The 22,787-nt window shown below is 39.7% G+C and overlaps 1 protein-coding gene across 3 annotated transcripts in view; it reads left to right on the top strand.

Moving 5' to 3' along the window:
- The first annotated feature begins 1,124 nt into the window (after positions 1-1,124).
- ADCYAP1R1 (ADCYAP receptor type I) overlaps positions 1,125-22,787 on the top strand; it is a 101,659-nt gene continuing 79,996 nt past the window's right edge. For all 3 annotated transcript variants that reach the window (XM_074897932.1, XM_074897931.1, XM_074897929.1), the window contains exons 1-3: positions 1,125-1,159; positions 8,002-8,014; positions 10,419-10,524. In XM_074897932.1, coding sequence (XP_074754033.1) covers positions 1,125-1,159; positions 8,002-8,014; positions 10,419-10,524 — 154 coding nt within the window. The remainder of the gene's footprint in view (positions 1,160-8,001; positions 8,015-10,418; positions 10,525-22,787) is intronic.

Here is a 22,787-nt window from a genome sequence, read left to right as displayed (position 1 = left end):
ATATCTTTTTTCATCCTGCAGGACCATGTTCATATATAGAGACTTTTTTTCCTTTTTCTTTTTCTTTTTTTTTCTCACAAAGTAGATTGTATCAACTTTTAAAATTTTGATTCCAAAATAATGAAATATTTCACAGTGACATCTTTAAGCAGAGTAAAAACCTTCCTTACCCCTGAACTGGATTACTTGAATGACACCGCAGTTTTTCAACTGATCAGTGCAACATTTTATATCATATTTTCTACTTGTAGCAATGTTAAATGGCTGTGAACATGGTCAACACATGGGAAACCACAGCTACATCATACTCTTCAGAGTTATGAGTTGGGATGTCAGAGGAACAAGGCAGCTCACGCACCATGGCTCTGCCAGCAATCTCCTTACAGCCACTGCTGTACTTTCCTCCCAGGCAGTGTCTATAGCCCAAGTACATTTAAAACTGCCTCTTAATATGACTCTTTCTCTGCTAATTTGGTGGTGGTGGTTTTTCTGTGTATGGCTTCATTGATCATCATTAGGAAGTTTTCCTGCATTGCCTCTCTTCCTTTCTAATTCCCTCTGCTGAGCTCCACACTGGCTTGTCTCACTGTGCTGGTGCTTTGACACACCATTCAGTCTGCTTCCTTCTTTCCTTCATGAATATGTACTTTATTCCCCTCCTTGAGTTTTTATAGTAAAATAGTGGTGAAACCCTCCAGAGATGAGAAGGAGAAAGAAGGGTTTGTTGAGAAAGCTACTCTAGGCACACTCTTTTGTGCAAAGATTTGATTCCTTCTGGGATTTGAGTGGAGTTTTTCGGTTGTGTTTTCTTTTTCCCCCTCCACTTTGGCACAATATCTAAGCCAATGCCTCTTAGCACTGAAAGGAAAAGGAGGGAAATTGAGAATGAGCTTGAGCACTTCCCATTAGCACTGTTGTAATGAGCTCTTTGCCTCCGTTCTTCAGTATTCTTCCCAGTCCCGAAGCCCCTTTGGGGAATATGGGAGCGAGAGCTGTAGCACGATGCACTTGCTAGAGCCGCCTTTGGGGAAGAGTGAAAGGAAGGAATGTGTGTGATAGTTGAGGGCAAATAGCTTTAATTTAATTAGTAGATTAATTAAAGCTTTCTCCCTTGGGTAGGCTATATGTGTGTGTGGAGAAAGTGTTTCTGCAGCCTCCTGTAGCTGTTCATGCATTTCTGTTCCAAGTGTGACTCAGATGGGGTTTCTATTGAACTTGCTGGGAGCCTGCACAAAACAAATTTCCTGTCTAAGATCTTTTCTCTTCAGGGTTTTGTTTAGATGTAATGAAGTATAAATGGGCAAATAATAACAAGTAATAACAAGAACTTGCCTTACAAATGAATGTGGCATCCGACAGCACGACAAATGCAGAACTCCTAAAACTTCCCAGTTTCTCAGTGTCCTCACAGTGAGAGAACTCTTCTACGTTAGCACAGATTCCCTCAGCCTTCACTCAATGAAACTCATCAAGAGGTTTTTTTCAGCGTCATAAGCCATTCACGGCTATTTGGTAGCCTTGACTCTGTACTCTTTACAGAGGTCCTGATGGAAACAGTTTAGGGCCAAATGTTCTGGACCGTATTAACAAGGTGATAGCCAGTAGATACAGGGAAATTATTATCCCCCTCTGCTCAACACTTGCTGGACCACTTCTAGAATATTATATCCAGTTTTAAGCTCTCAATATATTAAAGATGTCAGTCAGCTGTAACAAGTTCAGAGGAGGGACATCAAGATGGCTTGTGAGGAGATGGTGAGGAAAATGGTCTTGTTTAGCTGCTGCAAGGAGAGAAACTTTTGGGGTAACCTAAGAGCAACCTTACAGTATCTATGAGGAAATCATCAAGAAGAAAGTGCCAGGCTTTTTTTCATGGTGTATGGCAGGAGAAAAATGGACTATGGGCATAAGTTGAAACAAGGGATGTTCATAATAAAGAGAAGCCTTTTTGTGCTGAGGGTAGGTGAGCACTGCAGTAAGTTGCACAGAGGTTGTTCAGTCTCCATTCTTGGAGTTTTCCAAAACCCGGATGGAAAAAACCCTGAGAAACCTAATCTGATCCCATTACTGACCCTTCTTTGAGTAGGAGGTTAACCTAAAGTCTTCTGGAGGTCCTTTCCAACCTGATTTATCCTGTGATTCCATGATTTTGTCTGAAAGACAAGTCACAGATAATTGTCATGATCTCATAGCCACCAGAGACGAGGATGTCTGGATGAAGACAAAGGTGTATGAGGGACTGAAGCTTTAGACATAAAATTTGTAGAACAGGAAAAGAAGGTTAAGAGAGTTTTAGGCTATATTTTATATCCTATTCATCTTGGATTGGTCTGACACCTGATATAGCCTTCCAGGGGTACTTTAAACAGGGGACATTTCTGCATTGCCACTGCTGCCTGAGGAGTGAAAAAGTGTGCCTTTCCCAGAAATCCTCTGGAAACAACAGGAAAGAGGAACAAGCCTTTCAGTCTGTTTCTATTACTCTCAGAAAAGCCAACTCTAAGGAAAAGGGTCAGGGATTTACTTAGAGATCATTTGGAAGCAACGTAACCACCTATTCAGAGTTTAGGTGGGAACCCAAACTTCAGAGTAGACCAGTCTTTTTGTCAAGACAGGGGCCTGATTTAACAGAGCAAATCTGGGAGCTGGACAAGTGAAATCATTGTCAACTATAAATTTACCCCCCTGCATCAGTAGCTCCTCAGATTAGATGAACAGTGTGTTCCAGATTGGTCAGAAATTACAGAGTTCCTCTTTCAGTTCCTTCATTGCAGGTGTTCAGCTGAATCTGAACATCATATCCCAGATTTCTGTAAATATAAATATTCATTTCTCAGTGAGACACAATGTGTTAAAAAAGATAGATCCTACCCTCCAACTTCCACTCCAGTCATTTCTAGTTATTAATCAATCTGAACTGTTGTGCTGAATCTGCACAAAATAGTTACCAGAGGCTTGAGCAATCTAACCACAGAGACCAGAGAAAAAAAAAAAAAAAAAAAAAAAAAACAACTTCATTATTTAGCTTCCTTTGCCAATCACAGATTCCACAAATTTACATATGCTTTACTTGCCTGCAACCCCAATTCAGTAATTTGTGCTTGCCAAAGCAGTCACTTACGGAGGTTTGGCTGAAGCTTGGATCTACACTGGGTTGCTCTATTGCCAATGGCTCTGTCATGTTCAAGGACTGCCATGCCACAACCTGTGCCAAAAATTGGTGAATATCTTAGAAACAATTGTCAGCGATCTTTGCAAGCACTGCACCACTGATGTCCTAGAGTGAAGCAACGCAACCCATTTTTGCTCCATACTAAAAGCTCTCGGAGGGGTGAGATTTTTCCCATTAATTTTTGGTCTGTTTTGTAAAGGGGTAGACCTTGCTTTGGAGAATTAAATCCTGAATACTTTTGAAACTAAGTGGGAATTGCAGTGTTGGCAGGAGACTGTCAGCTTTTCAGGCCTAGGTAGACCTCTGAGGAATAAAGGAGGAAGATATCTAGCATGTGTTATTGGGAACTGTACATCTAGAGTTTTATCTTTGGAGGAGTCTCAGGAGCAATAGGACACAGCCATTTTGCGTAATATTATCAGCAGTCAGAAAGGGCTGTTGAACCTTTAGTTTCATCTCAAGCACATTATGTCTAGCAAGATTCTGAAACGTTTTTTTAGTCAGTGGTTGCATCCTGCCAGTACAAGATTTCAAGAAACTTTGCTTGGTGTTGCCTGCTGTTAGAGATAGGATAACAGTATATGTAGTTTTAACTTAAGATGTCAGTTCCTGTAGAAGTCATCAACTATACTGAGAATGCTTCACTGTGCTCAAAGAGAGGTTTTTTAAACTGATCTCCAAGATAAAAAGTCAGTTAAGGCAAACTCAGAAATAAGTTTAACCCATGTTGCATAACACATCTTTTGTCCAGAGTTACCACTTCAGAAGGTATCCACTGAGTGAAGGGAACTGTTGATTATGCTGCTGCTATTTTCTAATCTGCAGTGAGACATGCATCTCTCCAGGAGCCATTAGTGTTAGAAGTTTACCATACCTTAAATTCATGTAAGACAGTTTGAAAGAGATCAATGGGGTTTTTTGGTAGTGTTCTCTGTAGAGTTTTTTTCTGAACAATTTGCTTAAAGCATGGTGTCAAAACTGTGCTGCAGATTGTACAGTTGTGTCTTGGTTTGAATAAGTTTTTCATCACCTTACCCATTCACTTCGTCTGGTGTTTTGAAATTACAGTAGTTTGGGTGACATTTACACAGGCAGACAAAAACACAATCAACAAACAATGTAAGGCTTTCCTGGAGACAACAGTTAGTTGACTGCCAAGCCAGTGTTGTGGGTACCAGTAGTGATGTAAATCAGTTCTGAAAAAATCCAGATAATCAGAGGTCCTTCCCAAACACCTCTATTTTTAACACAATGTTTTGCAAGCCTTAGCCCTTGTTTGACCAGTTAAATCATTGCTTGATAAGAACAGCGATTAAATCTAGTAATGTTTCCATGACAAAGTGAGCTCCTTTTGGTCATGCTCACGTAATAATGTATCATTTTTTAAGCTAACTTTTTAAAACTGAAAGTCATAACAGAATTAGTAAAAAGTGTAATTTGGTATGAAGTGAGTGATCTAATCCTGGTGGATTAAACCCTTCTCTTGATTTACTTCAGAGAAAACATTTAAACAAAAGGTGAATCAGACTCTATTTCATCTCTATGTTGATATAAAACACTGTTCATGAGGGGTTTTTTGTTGTTGTTTCTTTGTTTTTTCTTATCTGTATTTCTTTACCCCCCTCCTTACTGTCATGGTGCCTGATATGACATATGCTGAATGGGGGGAAAATGTGTTCTCATTCACTTTACAAAAAAAAAAAATCAGAACTTTACAATCATAATACAGAAATGCAGAAGAGGAAAGAACAGCTAATGGTACCGAACTGCCATATTTCATAGAATCATAGAACGGTTTGGGTTGGAAGGGACCTTAAAGATCACTAGTTCCAAACCCCCTGCCATGGTCAGGGACACCTTCCACTAGACCAGGTTGCTCAAAGCCCCGTCCAACCTGGCCTGAACACTGCCAGGGAGGGGGCAGCCACAGCCTCTCTGGGCAACTTGTTCCAGTGTCTCACCACTCTCACAGTGAAGAACTTCTTCCTTATATCTAATCTAAATCTACCTTCTTTCAGTTTATCATTACCCCTCGTCCTACCGCTAAACTCACTTATAAAGAGTCCCTCGTATCTCTTCTGTAGGCCCACTTTAAGTACTGGAAGGCCACTATAAGGTGTCCCTGGAGCTTTCTCTTCTCCAGGCTGAACATCCCCAACTCTCTCAGCCTGTCCTCATAGGGGAGGTGCTCCATCCTTTGGATCATCCTCGTGGCCCTCCTCTGGACCTCCTTGAGCAGGTCCTTCTTATGCTGGGGGCCCCAGAGCTGAACCGAGGACTCCAGATGGGGTCTCATGAGAGTGGAATAGAGGGGGAGAATCACCTCCCTCAACCACGTGGTCTCACACATTTGATGCAGCCCAGGATACTGTTGGCTTTCTGGGCTGCAAACACACAGTGCCAGCTCATGTTGAGCTCCTTGTCAACCAACACCCCCAAGCTCTTCTCCTCAGGGCTGTTCTCAATCCATTTGTCTTTGTAGAAATGAAAATGCCAAGAAAATTGCACAGTTTACCATCACATTACCATTGTTACTATGACTTCAAAGCATATTTTGTGATCCTGCAGTTTCTCAAGAATACTGGTGACTTTTCTTACTTCTGTAGATCCACTGAGTTAACTTGTGTACTGAAATCATATTTGAAAGCAGTTCTGAATATTCTTACAGAAAATAAAATGAGCAGAACAGTATTTTTTGAATAACTGAATGTATTCAAGAAAGTTCAGGTTTTTTGTCTAGACTGTTCTGCACTGTTGTCCCACAGAATGATTTGTTTGGATAACACTGAGATCTCTTTCACTGCCCAGCTTTGATGTGTTTAAAAATTTCCAAATACTTCCAGCCACCCAACCACCTCTTCTATGCACAACTCTTTATCAGTGACTATGAATGTGGCACAAAGATAATGTCCCGTTCATAGAGAATGTCCTGTTTTTCCTCTAAGAAGATCTGTATATACTTGATATAACTGATGAAATTATTCAAGTGGTGAAACATAAATGTCTTTTGCCATTAAAAATACCCTACAGTGTCCAAAATATCCTGACAAAGGACAAACATAAAGGCCTGTGCATGCATCATGCAAGCAAGGCACATCAAATTGTCTAGACATCTATGCTTAGATTTCTGACCTGCTCACTTTGGGTATATCTGTATATTAGTGTCATATACACACAGTGCATAAGTCAGGACAGCTACCTCAGCATGATGTTTAGTTTAATTTCATATCCTTTGTTCCCATACAAGTGTTTAGGAGGCATCTTCCTAATGCAGTGCAGTCCTGCTCTCTTTGCTGTGTACTCACAGCCTTGTTTTGTGCTCCTTGGAAGTATTATCGGGACTGTCCTCTCCCTCTTTGCAGGTTAACTGGACACAAGGGTCCAAGGCACAATGTCAACAGCTTGTACCACGTCATGCCTGATGTGAGGCACAGTCTGTGCTACATGCTGGGAAGAGGTGCAGAGCTCTTGCTGTGCTCTGTAGATCTTTATGCACCAAATCAGACAGCTTGACTTGTCTTTCCAGTATAGAAATCTTGGGGAAAGGAAGAAGTTGCTCTCAAAGTTACCTTTACCTGCCTTGCTACCAGTATTTGAGATACCTGAACCAAAAGAAGAAGAAAGAAATCTCATTTAAATTTCCTGCTGGAATAAGACAGCAACACCTATTTATTTCTGTGAGCAGGGAAGTGTATGGTACTCTTCTGATCTGCACAATTCCTCCCACCTGATCCCTTTCCTGGAGCATTTGTATGTTTGAACAATGCCTTACCATAAAACTAAAATTTACTGATCTGATTTATACATATAGTTAGGGGAAGTCTGAAAGCAGTACAGATGTGTTCACCTAGTTCTCAGCTCAGGTTTATGTACTAACAATGGCTTTCTTAATGGAAGAGTTCACAATGAAACAACACCTGAGAGTATGTGCGAGAACTTATGTAACATAATGACATGATTGTTATTAATATTACCATAATGTCAAAGGAACAATAAAGAGTTAAGTACTAAAAGTTCCATACAGCACATGCCAGTTTATTTTTGTAGTGTCCACCTTAATAAAAATAAATTAAGAAAAATAAAAGCTCTTAGTTGTACATTTATAATGTCCTGGGTACCTGCTTTGGTCTTTTTGTGTTCTCTCAGAACTAAACAAATATTGATTGCATTTATGGTATTTGTATCTATATGCCTTTTCAAAACTGGTGTGAGTCAAACTCCTTCACTCCACTGAGAGTAATAATTTTTTTTAAGAGTGAAATTCATGCACTATCAACTTGGTTTCTTGATTTTTCTAGTATGTGTCAAAATATTCTTTAGCTGCACATATCACTAATATCTTCTGGGAAAGGCTAACCAGACTGCCTGTACTGAACTCAGGAAATTGCAAATGTCCTTAAGGCAAAAGAAATGAAATCAGGAGGCCATGAAGTTCAAGCTTACACTTCCATTTGAATTGTGCTCTGCTGTTCAGCTGTGGAAGACTGACTAGACAGATTAAAGGCTCTACCACTACACAGTTAATGGAGAAACATGAAACATGGATCCTTTCAGGAAAACATTATAACATTAAAGCATGTCTGCATTCAACAGAGAAACCTTTTGTTATTAACAATCCAAACCTGCTTTATTTTCTCAGATACGAGATTGATTATTAGCAGAGATGACAGGCAGCTTCTATTCTCTCCTCTGGCTCTGAGGTTAACATTTCCTCCCTTTCTTTGCTTTCTGTCTCAGTTTCTGTGTTCCTCAATATTATATTTCTAAAATCTGTTGATAAAGAGTGCTACAAAATGACATAAAGATTGTTATGGGAAGTCACATCAAAGTATTCTGCCAGTAGTGAAAGCTTAAGGAAGGCTTACAGGGATGGGTGAAGCACATTGCTCTAGTGCTCTCTCTGTGCCCAGCAGTCTGCATTTCAAGTACCTCCTGAGCCAGACTTACTCAGATACAGTTGACTAAATTTAGCCAGTTTAGTCAGATACATCTGACTAAATATGCCCGTCTGCAAGGAAAACAATAAAATCTGAGCTTTTAACCTTAGGCTTTCTTTATAAACAATCAAGTCCTGGCTTTGATTCACCTCTACTAAAGAAGACACCAAAAAAAAAAAAACAAAAAAAAAAAACACCACACTCTTTCATGCTTTTACTATAGATTGAATCTAAACCTTCTTCACAAATGTCTATGATTACCTCATAGGACATAAATATCTAGACATGGTGAGTTTCTTAGTGTTTAGTATGCTTTGATGGACTTTGCATAAATAAATATACATATATATGTACATATTTTGATCTCCTGTAACATTTAACATCCACAACATCAAGCTGAAAAGAGTTCTGCAGGCCTGCTTGCATAGACAATTTATATTGTAATTATTATTGTTGTTATATAGTTATTATTATATATTGTTGTATATAGTTATTATTATTACTAAATTATAGCTTTTCTAATCTGCACATGCTGAACTGTATAAAAACTGGTACACTGATGGACTGAGACAACCCCTGGACATTCCTTTCAGACCTGTGCAACTGTTGAAAGTGAATCACTACTAGTAGCAGAACCCTGATTTACTTGTTATTTCTCTTTTATCATCTTAAGAACTTGAATGCCAGCCAATGCAATTTTCCCAATCCTTGGAGAGGTTTATAGGATGATGTAGCAAAAGCCATTATGTTCTTGGGAGATCCTAGAGATCTGTGACAAAATGTATTTTCCAGGCCCTTGGGAGTCCTTAGAAAAGAACAGTGTTTGTTTTGAAGATAAACAAATCTAGTATGTTTATGCCTGGTGTATCCCACAAGGAAAATAGCTGAAATTTATTCCCGGGATCTTGGAGATGAAACTGTGTAGCATTATCAGTTTCTACAAAAGGGGAGTAAAGCTTTCCAGTAGACATTCATTAGGAAACCCTCTGTCTTTGAAATAGGGGTGGTGACTTGTAACTGTTACAAGGTCAAAAGTGTACAAATGGCTCTATGCCTCCTAGCACACTCAAAAGCACAACACAAACACCACCAAACTAAGATTACACGTGCCCTGGAATTTACTGTAATTGTGTATTGAGTGTGTGGTGGCAGTTCAACGCATTAGTGACCCAAACTGTTCACTCCATTCCCCTATTAGGATGTGAGGGAAATAAAGTTGAACTGTGCAGATGGGACTCCAAAATAAACTTAAGTAGATTGAATTCAGGTATTGCTTTCCATCTTTGCTTGTTCCTACTTAGCAAATAAGGGAAAACAGATCATTTGACAGGTACACCCAAATTCCTCTGTAGTTCTCCATCGTCAAGAGTGAAGGTAATGGGACAGGAAATATGAAACAGCAAAATTGCTTTAGTGAACCAGGGTGACATGTCCCATCTTCAATCAGTGCACTGATTTTCATGGTGCTTTCCACAGAGTGTGATTTGAACCTTAGCAGTGTCCCTATAAATTGATCTAATGAAACCTGAGATTGTGTTGCCCTTGAATTAATATCCCCTGGCCACTGCCTGCAGTAGGAATGAAATCTTGTATTGATTTCTGGGAATGGGTCACATTCTTACTTTGTTGCTGCTTTGGGATTGCCTACATTCTGTTGGCTGAAATGTTCCTTTTATAAACTAACACCTTTTTTTTTTCTTCTCCACCCTCCCTCATTTTTTTCTTGTACTGTGCTGCCTTAGAGCCTTAAAGATGGGGGGGGAGGGGGCGGCACAGGAAGAAAAGAAAAAGAAAATATTTTGATCAAGTTGTCTCAGTTTAATTAGCATTACATTCTCTTTTGGCAAGAAAGTTGCCTTTTATTCATTGGGAATGAAGAAAGAAGGCAACATTAAGGAATGGATAGGGGTGAAAGGCTGAGAGAAAGAGCTTTTAATTTAGTTCTGAGTCCTGAGTGAGGTTAATGGATTGTGCAAGACTCATAAGAAACTAGTGGAAGATCAAACTGAGCCTCAACTGATTTCTGATTCTTTAGATTATTACTTCATTTAGAGGTACCTTTGCTTCAACCTTATATGATGAAGAAATACAATAAAATAAAGCAAGCATACTAGAAAAAAAAAAAAAAAAAAGATAAAAGAAAAAAGGAAAAAAAGTTTGTTGCAGCTTTCTCTCATCTTCTGAAGAAGTTTTTATTTATTTTTCTTTTTGGAATGACACCTCAGAACTTACTAATGTTTCATCATGAATTCACTAGCTATTTTAAGTTTGTAATTGTTCTTTCTCCACATTTTTCTCCCACATTTCAGGTTACAGCAACCCATTCCAACTGCATCATTAAAAAGGAGCAAGAGACTTGTCTGGAGAAGATACGGAGAGCAGCTGCCCTGAACCCTCTCAATGACTCTTCTCCAGGTGAGTTTCAGCTTGGGATAGACCCTGTACATTGAACTGATGGTTTCTAACATTTCCCATCATGTCTGCAGGGTTTTTCAGCAATGTCAGTGCAAACATCTTACGGTAAAAGGTGCAGTCACTGTAGCTGAATGAGCTTAGAGAAACATTATAAGGAGAAAAAATCAATCACTGGGGATGTACCAAAACAAATGCTGGTTATTATCAGAGGTTATGAATTTGCTTCTGTACTTCAGGTGATGCAGTGACATGTATCTACAAAATTAATAATAATTAAAAAAAAAAAACCAAAAAACACCACAGTATGCCTAGAAGGGCCTTGACAGTGTTAATGTCATTTGCTGATGCAGGTGGCAACAGCTGTTGGAGACTGGACATAAGACTAAGTGCATCATTGGTCTGTTCTGTAACAGCTCATTCTCCCTCATCAGCTCAGTCATATTATAACTTGTGCCTTTCTCTCACATGATCTGAAGACCTTTACAGGAATTAACATTGTGATGACCATAATCTTGATGAAGAATAGTTGTGCTATTGCTGAGATAAGAAACTGAGGCAGAAATCAAAGAATAAATTAATAGTTTAATATCCTGTCTCATTTCCCACTGACTGCAGCAGTAGCTGCCTATGGCCAGCACCAATGAAAGAAGGGCAAAGAATGACAAAGGAACTAATTGAAAATCAGGGTCTATTTTCTGAGTTCTGTCCAAACTGCTTCTCCTGTGACTAGAATGGATAAAACTGCAGAGAAGGACAAGGAACATTGTGTGTGTGATAAAAGAGAGGAGATTTGTCTCCCTTTTTCCTAGCCACATATTTTAGTCCAGAAGCAAGGGAGGGCAGGATGTATATATCTGTGTTACCAGAGCATCCTCTGAAACCAGCCATTCCTGCATTTCAGCTGCTAGGATTATTTCCATCAGGGTCCTGCCATTCATCTCATACATAAGCTCATTTTTGTTCTGCTTCCCAGCTTTGGGTAAATGAACGCTGTGGTCTGGTGGAATTGAAGAAAGCATGTACTTCAGGCAATTCATTTCAGTCCCAGGGATGTGTTTTTGAGACACTCTTTGTGCATTACAGAGGAGCTTCCCAATTCTTCGCTGGTCCAGAAGTGGCATAAGCAAGGACAAAAGGGAAAAAAACTGTTTCTCCTTCCCTACCCCCAGAATTATGTCAGAAGCTGACCATGAGCACTACTTCTTATGATTATGCAATGACACTTGGATTCAAGAATTCATAGGTTTTCCCAGGTCAAAAAAGACCATTTCATCAGCTAGTTTGTTCTTTATCACTCAAATCCAAAATAACCCTGGTGGTTGAGGGACTATTCAGACTGAACTCCTCCCCTCTGCCTGTTCCAAATTCAGATCACAGCTGAGATAGAGGAGGTCCAGAGCCATTGGAAAGGCTTTTGCATCTCAATGTGATTAAAATGTATCACCCACTCAGGCAGGAAGGGACTGAATCCTTTCAAGCACAGCTCAGCAGCAGAACCCAGCTGCTCTTTATTCTGTTCTCCCAGTATTTTTGAACTGAATCGCTGAGAAGAAGATTTTCCCAGGCTCATTGTGCACCTTTCGGTTGTTCATCACATCCTGTGGCAACAAGTTCCACAGTTTACGTGGCTTTGGGTAAAGAAGCCACATCCCCTCAAAGACATTTATTTTCCAGTGAAGAATTCTGACATATTTCTTGTTTGAAAACCATTTTGTTCCATTGCACTTTTTCTCTACCTTTTTTTTTCAATTGTTGTAGACATATTTTACATATATTTAATTTTACCTCTGTGACTATAGCATTTCACTCTATCCCTTTTAAGACCTGACCTTCCAGAATCACCTTCTGTTACATGACACTTATTTCAAGCTAGATCCTGACACCCTCATTCCCAACAAAGCTTTATCTCCATAGTTAAAATGGTGGGACATCAACAGAACTCTACCACCTTCTTACTGTTTGTTCAGCATCATCGAAATGCTACTTACTTTGCTTCAAATGACTCCTTGCTGCTGCCCACTAACAAAAAGTGTATCAACATGGGATACTCCACACATGATGGATTCACACTCCACAGTATTTGTGAAAATACCACAGGTAACTGTTTACTTCAAAAGCAATTTTGCTCCTAGTCTATTACTGGAATGGAGCACTATTCACCACAGCCGAACCTGGCATTTAGAATAAGTTATCAGGCATTGTTTGGAGAAGTTTCACTATGAAACTCCCTGAAAAGGTAATAATTGCTCATAAATTCAACATTCATACATGCAGTGTGTTGATTCCCCTCAATTTTCACCTGCTGCAAACTGTTTTTCACTGGTGAGAAGTGAAACAGAGAAAAAAAAAAAAAAAAAAAAAGAGAAGCCCAACATTTGTTTTTTGTTAGTCATCTATAGAAGTAAGACTTACTAATGATGGCAGGCAGTGCAGAAATATGTTATTAGCTTGTTTCCTTCAAAGAAAGAGAAACATAGAAATCAACTCCCTTGCTTGTCAGAAACAGATGAAAGAAGAAAGAAATCCCTCCTGGCTGGTGAGTAAACTTCTTTTTATTCAAAAGCAAGGAGAAACACAAAACAACCTTTTCCCCTCTTTGACTACTTCTGCATGTAAATTTCCACAGAATGATTCAATATGTATATTTTCTGAGGATTTATTTCACCTCAGACAGGCGGCAGGGTATAAAATGGGATTGTGAGATTTTAGGGACCCTGTAGAGACTCAGGCACATGTTCAAGTTACTGTGGCTTAAAAAAAATTCACCAAATCAGCTGAACTACAGTAATCTCTGTAAGCAAGATAGCTTCACATTCTTCTGCTGCAGGTGACACAAAGTCAAATGATCATGTATAAAACTTGAAACTGGGACATGCACAGTCCTTACGATCTGTATTTCTACAGTATTTAGAACAATAATGTTACAGGTCATTAATCCTACTCCAAGGTACCCGCACGGTTCAAAAAAATACTAACAAGAATAGTAGGTTCTCTGCTCCTGTTTAGAGACTTTGTCGTCTGCACTGATATTTCTTCTGCCTAAAAGTACTGCATGGAAAGCAATGCACTCTGAAGTCAAAAGAAGAAGAACATATTATGGGTTCCTACATTTTGCAATAATTCAGCTCTCCCGCCTTTGCTTTGCCCCCTTGCTGTGTTTAGCATTTGTGAACACAGACATAAACTAAATAGTTCCCCAGAGCTCTTCTGGGTGAGGTCCAACACAAACACGATGTTGATACTGCAACTGCAACCACAGGTCTTGAAGAGCAAGGCTGGCACTATATTATGTAAAGCATCCAGCCCAGACTTTTCAGGGCTCCAATGTTTTCGCCTTTCCCTCCCCCTCTACCTCCTATGCCCAGATGTTATGCTCATTACTATTTTATTCTTCACAGCACTGTTTTACCTCCTTCTGCTGCTGTGTAATGCCTATAATTCTTCAGAGACAACGATTGCCTTGAGATTTTCTGTTTGGTTTTTTTTTCATGAGTTTTATGATAGCTTCTTCCCCTTAAATGCTTTAAATTCTTTAAGAGCCTTTATATGAAAAGAATTGAGGGGTATGTGCTGACCCTGTGTGTCCATCCCCATTCAGCCATCATCTATAGCCTGAATGAAAAAGAGAATTTGAAGAAAATGAAATCTCAGCAGGACCTGAAATCTGACTCCTTCACTCTGGAGAGGGAATTACAGCAATAAAGGGAAATTATGAAAGCCAAAGGCAGAAAAGGAAGGAGGAGGATGATTGCTTCATACTCAGCTTCTCCAGGCTATTTCTTACATCAGTGTTTCCAACCTCCCTAGTTTGAGGTTTTGTCCTTATTTTAGTGTAGGGCTGCCCTAATACCCGCTGGACCCTTTTCTAGCTGTCATCAGTCCTCAAGGGACTTTCCGCCAGATAAGAATTTATAAAGCTCACTGCTGATCGATATACACTCTTTTTCATTTTTATTTTTTCCCATCCAGACTCTTCTGACCTGTTCCCAACCCTTGGGCTAAGAGAGAATGGCACAGGAGTTACTCAGATACTTAATGACAGTTTTCTTGGTCATGTACACTTAGCATGGGATTCATCTAATTAAATGTTGATAACTGCAAATGCATCTGCTCTACAAATGAGCAAGTCACCTTGCTCATTTTGTAGCTCTGGATATCTAAGTAGAGACTGAGACATAATTCATTTAATCCTCAAAGCGTATTAGATGATGCCTTTTTTTTCTCTACAGACATATGTGGAAGTAAGAGTGACCATCTCAGCTATAAATATTTACACTGTAGATGAATATGTTTTATCAGAGAAATCCTACCTTTAGCATCTGTCACTGTTATATTGACTAAGTCATGCTAGAGGTCTGGATTACCTGAAAAAATTTGGAGCCTGATTTTTACCGTGGAATGTTTAGATATATAGGTGTCTTCTTCGTGCAGTCCATATACTTAACTGTACTGGATCTACTTAGACTTGTGTGAGCAAGTTTTGCAATCAATACTTCCTTGAGTGGTGACCTCAAAAAACAGGCAGGTGCTCGGCAGCTGGCACATTCACACTTGCCACATACATGCACTGACAAAGAGAATCTGCCAGCTGTCTTCTGCTTCCTAGTGTGCTTGTATCTCACTTAGTTGTAACTCTAAGGGCCTTACACATTTGTCTGGCTTGATCTGGGCTCTACTGACCAATTGTATCTGATATTGTGTATGGAGGCACAGGATCACAAACAGGAAATGCACCACAGAGAAATCGGAAAGAGCCCTGATAATGTAGTGTAGAACGTTTCTCCAGCTGTAGATTGGCATGACAGAGTTCTCATAGTCTGTTACCTGTCTTGCTTTCCACTGCTGGAACTTGATATTCTGGATTTGTCCTCTGAATGTGGCTCGTGGCTCTCTCAAATGGTGGGGGAGTGCCTTGAGGATCTGCAGATTTGGGCCTCTGATTTAATCCTTGTTGTGCCTAAAATGCCCTAACCAGGCATAAGCCAAGGTACCATAATAGTAAACACAGTGCAAGAATTTGAATAGAAATTGAAGTGATGAGGACTCATTGGTGATTATGTGGTTCATAATTCACTGTCAAATTAATCTTTAACTTGTAGTCCTGGATTGCTAGGCCTCCTGTCCTCCAATGAAAGTGCAGTAACTTTGCCAGGCAAGTTAAGAAAGACAAATGAAATAAGTATTTGCAGGGATGCAATGCCTACAATAATCTTTAAGAGTAATCCTATCAGCAGGTTACTATGTAAATCAACAGTAAATAAACTGGTAAGGGTGCCAAGGGGGTAGGAGGTGGTAATTAGAAGGTAATGGTGGTAATGCAAGGTGAAAGTAGATTTTGAAAAGAATTTCCATCTTCATATGATGGTGGGGCAGTTTTTCTTAGTTTTGGATTTCAAGAAAGAAAGAACAGCCTCCTGTTCTTTCAGAGTCTTTTAATTATCTGCTCTTACTTCCCTTGGCACCACTGGGAAGACATTACTTCATTGTGTGCCTGTGTATGTGTGCATATGTCTCCTTTATTGATGCAGCTGTGCACAAGAACAATAGAACTAGGACTGTTATTCTCACACTCAGCTTTTAAAAGCTATTGAAATCTTCGAGTTGGGAAGGTATAGCTAAGAATATGTGTTTACACCTGTGTGGTTTTTACTTGGCTCCTATTTGAGCCAGGATACTGACCTAGATAGCTTTGATCTGCCTGCATTCATCTTTGGTCAAAGATGCTTTTTTACACTACCGGATTTATCCATGTGACACCGCATAAACTGTCTTCTACGAAAGTCTTGTTAGAGATGGTAGAAACAAGTAAGAATTTCAAGGTAGAAGTTAGAGACCATGTGATACCAGAGTTAGGATCCATGCTCATTTCAGGCCTCTATTTGAACAAGACACCTGTGCAATTCTCAGTACCCGAGCTGTGATCAAGCTTTACTCTTTCTCAGGCAAACACAAGAAAAAGAGCTTCACTGATCTCTGTTTTTCAAGTATTAACTCATTCTTTAGCTCTTTGTTAAATGTCTCTGACTTTATCAACACGTTTTTTGTTTTTTAGAAGTCTGTTCATCAGATACAATGGATGGATTCATGTCACCTAATTATGGGCTTACAAAGTAGAAAGGCCTTTATCAATGCTAGGTATTTAAACCGTGTTTATAGTCAACAGATCAAAATAAGTACTTAGAAGTCACTTACACTTACAAGTACTTACAGGACCTAAACCTTCCCTATTTTAGACATCCATCTTACGCCGAGAAGACTGTATGACAAGTGCCCATTTCTCTCCATTGCCTGTTCTGTCATTATGGAGGTCTGAAGTTAGATAATATCAATCCTGTTGATAATAATATAGCAGTACTGGAATGAATAAAATCTTCACAATCCAGGCATAAACCAAGCTACAGGCTCAATGAAGAATCTTGTTCTCAAGTGGAGGCTACAAGGAAAGTTGTTAACCTACTGTGAATTCAGTCACATTGGTGAAGCTGAAAGCCTGGAAGTGCATTGTCGTTGAAAAAGTTCAGGATCAGCTCTGGTGGGAGAAAGAAAGGATTCTGTGTCACAGACAAACTGCTTTGGAATGATCTATGGAAAAGTTTCTTGCTAGTCATGGCTGGAGATGAGACAAACCTCCAATGGGTGAATGACTGTTATATTCTTATTTCTTGGAACAGCCTCTGGCATATTTCTTTCTCATCCCTCTATGATATACAGCCAAGTTATATATATGGTCTGCCTGAAAAGACAAATAGTATAACAACAATTTTACTGGTGAAGGATTCCTGGTAACAAGGATTAAAAACCCATCCATGTTGTACCCTAGACATAATATGAAGAGGCACATATTAATATCAGTTGAGCTGGGATATTCATTTGACATTGTAGCTCTCAACTGAGATTGTAGTCCTGGAAGCAGACAATAATTTGTTGTAGGGCAGTGCTGTGCCTCTGCAATCCTACAACTTTTGCTTCCAGATCTAGCTGGGTTACCATTAGACTGGGAATCTCTGTACCATTCTTCATTGAGGATCACAGTGTCCTTGGTAATACTGTCTCAGTGTCGGGAAAATCTTTCCTTAATATACTCTTTCTCTTCAGTTCCACGTGCTACCCACAGTGCTAAGCCATGGCAAATCAGTGGGGTGTGTAGAGTCATGTTCATCACAGTACCAGAGAAGTATTCTGCCATGGATTTTCTACAGCACATATGATAGATATGGATACTTTAGTCTCTGTCCTAAGAGTCTTAACCCAAATCCTACCGGTTCTTATTCACTGTTTTCTCTCCAGGAATGCAGTTTGTCTCTCTTAATTTTAGTAACTAACACCTCAATTGTCTAATCTAAACTAAGTCTAAGTAGCCACTGAAAAACTGTGGGTCCTTCCTTAGAGCCAGTCCTTTCAAACTGCTGTGGGTTCCTAACTTTTGTGGGATAAATTGTTCTCTGGAATGGCCTTTCTCTCTCTGCTCTCTCAAGAGGAAAACCAGAGGACAAGTTAAACTATATGGACTCTCTAAGACAGTGAAAAATTTGGTGAGGTGATCATCAGCCTGGGAACGGTCAGTTAAGATGACTCAGAGAAAAGATGCAAAAATTGCTGTAATGGAACAGAAATTTCTATTATTTGCTTGGCCAGCATGAACACATTCTGCCGACACATTCAGCACCATTTTGGTGGTTTAAAAGAGGACTGCCTCCTTTTCAAGCCCTGCTAATAAATATAAGTTTAGTCATCTTCTCAGCATTTGCTGAACTTCCATTCAGATAGGAAATGCTGTGAAGGAAAAGCACTGGAATTTAACGCCTACAGCTCTGAAAACACCATTAACTGCAAAGCATGTGTATGAGCTACTATTCCCATCCCATAGTATATTCATTGTAATAATTCTTACCTGGTTCTTTCAAATATATTACTTTTGTAATCTCTAGAATTGCCAGGAAGTCCTTCTTTAATAACTGGGGAACATAAGTTAAAATAAAAGGTAGAATGGAATTTTCCCAGGCAATTGTGTAAGATATTGACTCAGATAAGATTAGGTTTTGGGAGCAGGATTGAATAAAAGTATTTTCCTGCTAGCAGCTTAGTAATTGAAGAATGCAGGTTCAGGTTAAATTTTAAAATAATTTAGGCCAAAAAACAATAACCATTAACAAATTTGAAAAATAAAAATGTATTTCTGTTTCATGACAGAACATTGTTTCAGAAGTATTGCTACTTAAATTTAATTAGGGCTAAAAAATAAAAAATGTTAAAATTAAAAATGAAAAGCTAAAAATAAAATTTCCTATCTGCCTGTTCAACTCTCTGTATTTTATGTCAGCCAAAAAGGAGAATATCTCACTTAATTGGGCAGAATAGGGGTTTTTGTTTTATTTTTGTTTAACCATTGAAACAAAATATCAATTATTTACACAGTTCCTTGTGAGTTCCTTGTTTCTATGGTGACAGATACTTCATTAAATCACACCACCTCTCTTTTTTTATCTGAAGTTAAATAGTATCAAGAAGCCCAGTCTTACCTTCTTCTACATGGCATACATGATTTGCGATAAGAAGCTGACCTAGAGTAAACAGGGGCAGCTTCTTTACAGTATATGTAGACACTATCAGGAACTGAGGGTTTGCCCCATATACTTACTTACTCAGTTTTGGGTTTTGGTTTGGTTTTGGTTTTTAGATGACTATTTTCAAACACAAAGTTTAGTAGATATATACCTGTAGATCCCTGTGGGGCAGGGGATTGTTTTAATTCCCCAAGCTGCAATTGTGATCATTACATGTAATTGCAATCATGATGTAGCAGATCACTGCAGTTTAAAAAATTAGCAATTAATAACAGTAAAATTTATGCAATGAAATGAGTGATGGTCTTTCTTGTGCTGCTGTGATCTGTGATCTTCGTGTGCTGCTGTGATCTGTGATCTTCAGAGCCATGGGCATCTGGAATATGTGACAAGTTACAATCATTTAACTTTTTAATGTCTATAGTACCATGGCAGAAAACAATCCCCCCAAGACTATTAACATGCTATCTGAATTATAACTGAGTGACCATATGTGATTTTAGTATGGTTTTCATCAGATCTTCTTAGCTCCTTTTAAACTATGTGCTTGTACTGTAGCCCATCAGGCAGCTGCTGCAGTTTTCTGCAGAAGCGGATACAGTTCAGTGATGAATTAAAGTGTTTCCTTGCATGCAAACTGTGTTTTCATGAATATCCTACAAACATGTTATATTTCTGTAAAAACGAGTGAGCCAGGTGTCAGACGACTGGCTATTCTTTTAAAAAGTAATTCTATGAAAACGCCCTTTTGTTCCTACTCCCATGGCATATTCTGTGGCCATCTGCTGTATTTTCTGACAAAAGTGAGTCTTTATTGCTTCTTTAGATTGCTAGTCTTGCTGACAAAAACACAGCAGTAAGAGAGTGAATTCAATTCTTGCTGGAATCAATGGCACAGCTGACTGGTTTCTAGGATCTTTATTTCTAGTGATGGAACATGGATTAAGACAGCACTGATTGACTTTGAATTTCTCTGCACTGGCACTGACTACATTTCAGAGAAATTCTAAATGAACCCTAGACTTTGCCTGTAAATTACATTCTAGTGTCCAATGAGTTCCTGAAGCAAGAGAATTAGGGAATCACTTTGGAGATTTTTAGGACCAGATTCAGGTGCAAATAAACAACAAGTGTCTTTAGATTTCTTAGGGTACCAAAACATTCTGACATGGGGCCTACAGAAGATCTGTGTCTATCTGGACTGGCAACTCAATCCCCCGAAGCAGCATCTAAAATTGCACTAAAAACATATCTTTGTGAAAATAAATTAAATCCTTACAGTGGAAATACCTGATATAGCTACCTAAAAATTTCATGTTCAGTCTAAGTTTCTCACCTAGGCTTCCTCAATAATCAGTGATGAAAAAGAGAAGACTTCTAAATGCAGATCACTACACATAGATGCCTTCATTTTATCCCTGGAATTACTTTCAGGGCTTCAGTGAATGCATTGACTTCGTGGACTATAGTGGAAGCCGAGACACTGGAGAGAGAGTTTTATTGTATAGAGACAGATATTCAGTGCCATTTGAGATGCCTTGGGTGTCTGAGACACACACACAACACTGGAGGGAGTGGCACAGGCTTACTGAAGTAACAAAATTCGAATAGAAGCAGGAGGTCAACTAATAGCTCAGGTGACCCCTGGTGATATTCACTGAGGCAGCTGAAGCCCACCTCAGTTTGCATACAGACAACTATATTTAGACTTAGTCTGAATCTAAAGATCCATAGTCCTCACTGAATCAGGGTGGTGAAACACTGGAATCAGTTGCCCAGAGAGATGGTAGGTGCTGCATCCCTGGAAACATTCAAGGTCAGATTGTGCAGGGCTCTGAGCAACATGATCTGGTTGAAGATGTCCCTGCTTATTGCAGAGGGGTTGGACTAGATGACCTTTAATGGTCCCTTCTAACTCCAACCATTCTGATTAATGAATCGTGATGGAAAAAGATAGGCATCTCCAGAGATCCAGTCATGTTTCCTAAAAGAGTTCTCTCAAAAAATGAAGGAAGGTTTGTTTGATGAAGGATGTTAATCAACCTATTGTCTTGGTTTGAGTGAGTGGTGGGGTTTTTTTGGTAGCATGGAGGAGGCTACAGTGGTGGCCCCCTGTGAGAAACTTCTCGGAGCTCCCCCAGCTCCATGTTGGACCCGCCTTTGCACCAAGGCTGTGCCTCTGCGATAATGTATTTAAGGGGAACCTGGAAGGAGTTGTGAAGAGATGTGAGGAGAATATCTGTGCAAACACTGAGGTCAGTGGAAGAAAGGAGAAGGGGGGAGGTATGCCAGAGCAGAGACTCCTCTGTATCCTCTGGTGAGATGGGAGGTCCGCACCCCTGCCACCCATGGAGGTCACCAGTAGAGCAGATACTGATCTGTGGCCTATGGGGGGCCCCACGCTGACCCAGGTGACTGTGCCTGAAGAAGACCAGGGTTCTGTGGAAAGAAGGCCCCACTGACATAGTTCGGCACTGGGAGGATTGCAACACATGGGGTGACCTACACACTCATGGGAGTGACTGATGTTGGAGTTGGTTTGTGTAGGACTGTCTCCTGTGAGAGGGGGACCACTCTGGAAGAGTGGAGGAATGCCAGAAGTTCCCCCCAACCCCCCTGCACTGAAAGAAGCATCAGGTCCAACCGCACCCCCATTCCCTGTCCCCTGCACCTCTGTGGGGGAGGAGGCAGAGATATCAGGAGCAAAGCTGAGCCTGGGAAGAAGGGAGAGGTTGCGGAAGGTGTTCTCAGGATGTGGTAATGCTTCTCACGGTTCTACTCTGTCTGTTACGTGTTGTTATTGGTGTCTGTATTAAATATTATGTTCTTTTTTTCTTCCCCTAACAAGCCTGTGTTTTGTCTATGCCAATAATGGATTAGTTCATCTGTCCCTGTCCTTATCTCAATTTCCTAGGCTTTTTGCTTTACTCCTTCCCAACACTGGGGGGAAAGGGGGAGTGAGTGGCTGCATGGCGCTCAGTTGCCCTCTGAGCTCAAGCCATGACACCTACGAAAAAATACCTATCTTTTGCACTGATTGTAGAGTCAAAGAAAAAAAAATATTTACTGAAGTGTTCTGACCACGGGCTAACAGAGACATGTTTGATTGTTTTTAACAGAGCACGTACAGGATTGCTGTACACATGCATCCACAGAGTTTTATTGTATTAGTCAAATTACCCAAAGGCATGGAAAGACAATACGAAATAATTATGATCTCTGATTGAGCTTATAAAAGCCTAGAAGGATGTAAAAGGTACTGCTACATATGCTAATAATTAATAAAGACAAAATACAGATGTTGTTACTTTCTATAATTCTATAATTCCTCAGGTTTCCTAGCTCTATTGCTAATGAATTCATAAAGTGTGGCCAGTGAATATAATATGATGTACCAATACAGACTGAAAGTGGGATTTCTGGCTGTGTTTAGGTTATGTTTTATCGCCCTGGTAAGATGAAGGATCTGTAACATACCTGTCGATTCTCATTTCACCCCACAGTAGCTGCCCATATGTAATGATGTTTCCTGTTTTGGTAATGACAATCAAGATCCTTGTTCCTTCTTCTGGCTCTGTGCTGGGAAGAAGCACAAAAGGAAATAGAGACACAGTGTGTGACACTGGTTTTTCATCAGCTCACAAGGCTATGAACTTGTAGAACACACAAAGTTTTTCAAGAGAAGCATGTATGGGAAGC

This window comes from Athene noctua, chromosome 2 (genome assembly GCF_965140245.1).
Source record: "Athene noctua chromosome 2, bAthNoc1.hap1.1, whole genome shotgun sequence".
Classification (NCBI taxonomy): Eukaryota; Metazoa; Chordata; class Aves; order Strigiformes; family Strigidae; genus Athene; species Athene noctua.
This window is presented reverse-complemented; position numbering and strand designations above follow the sequence as displayed.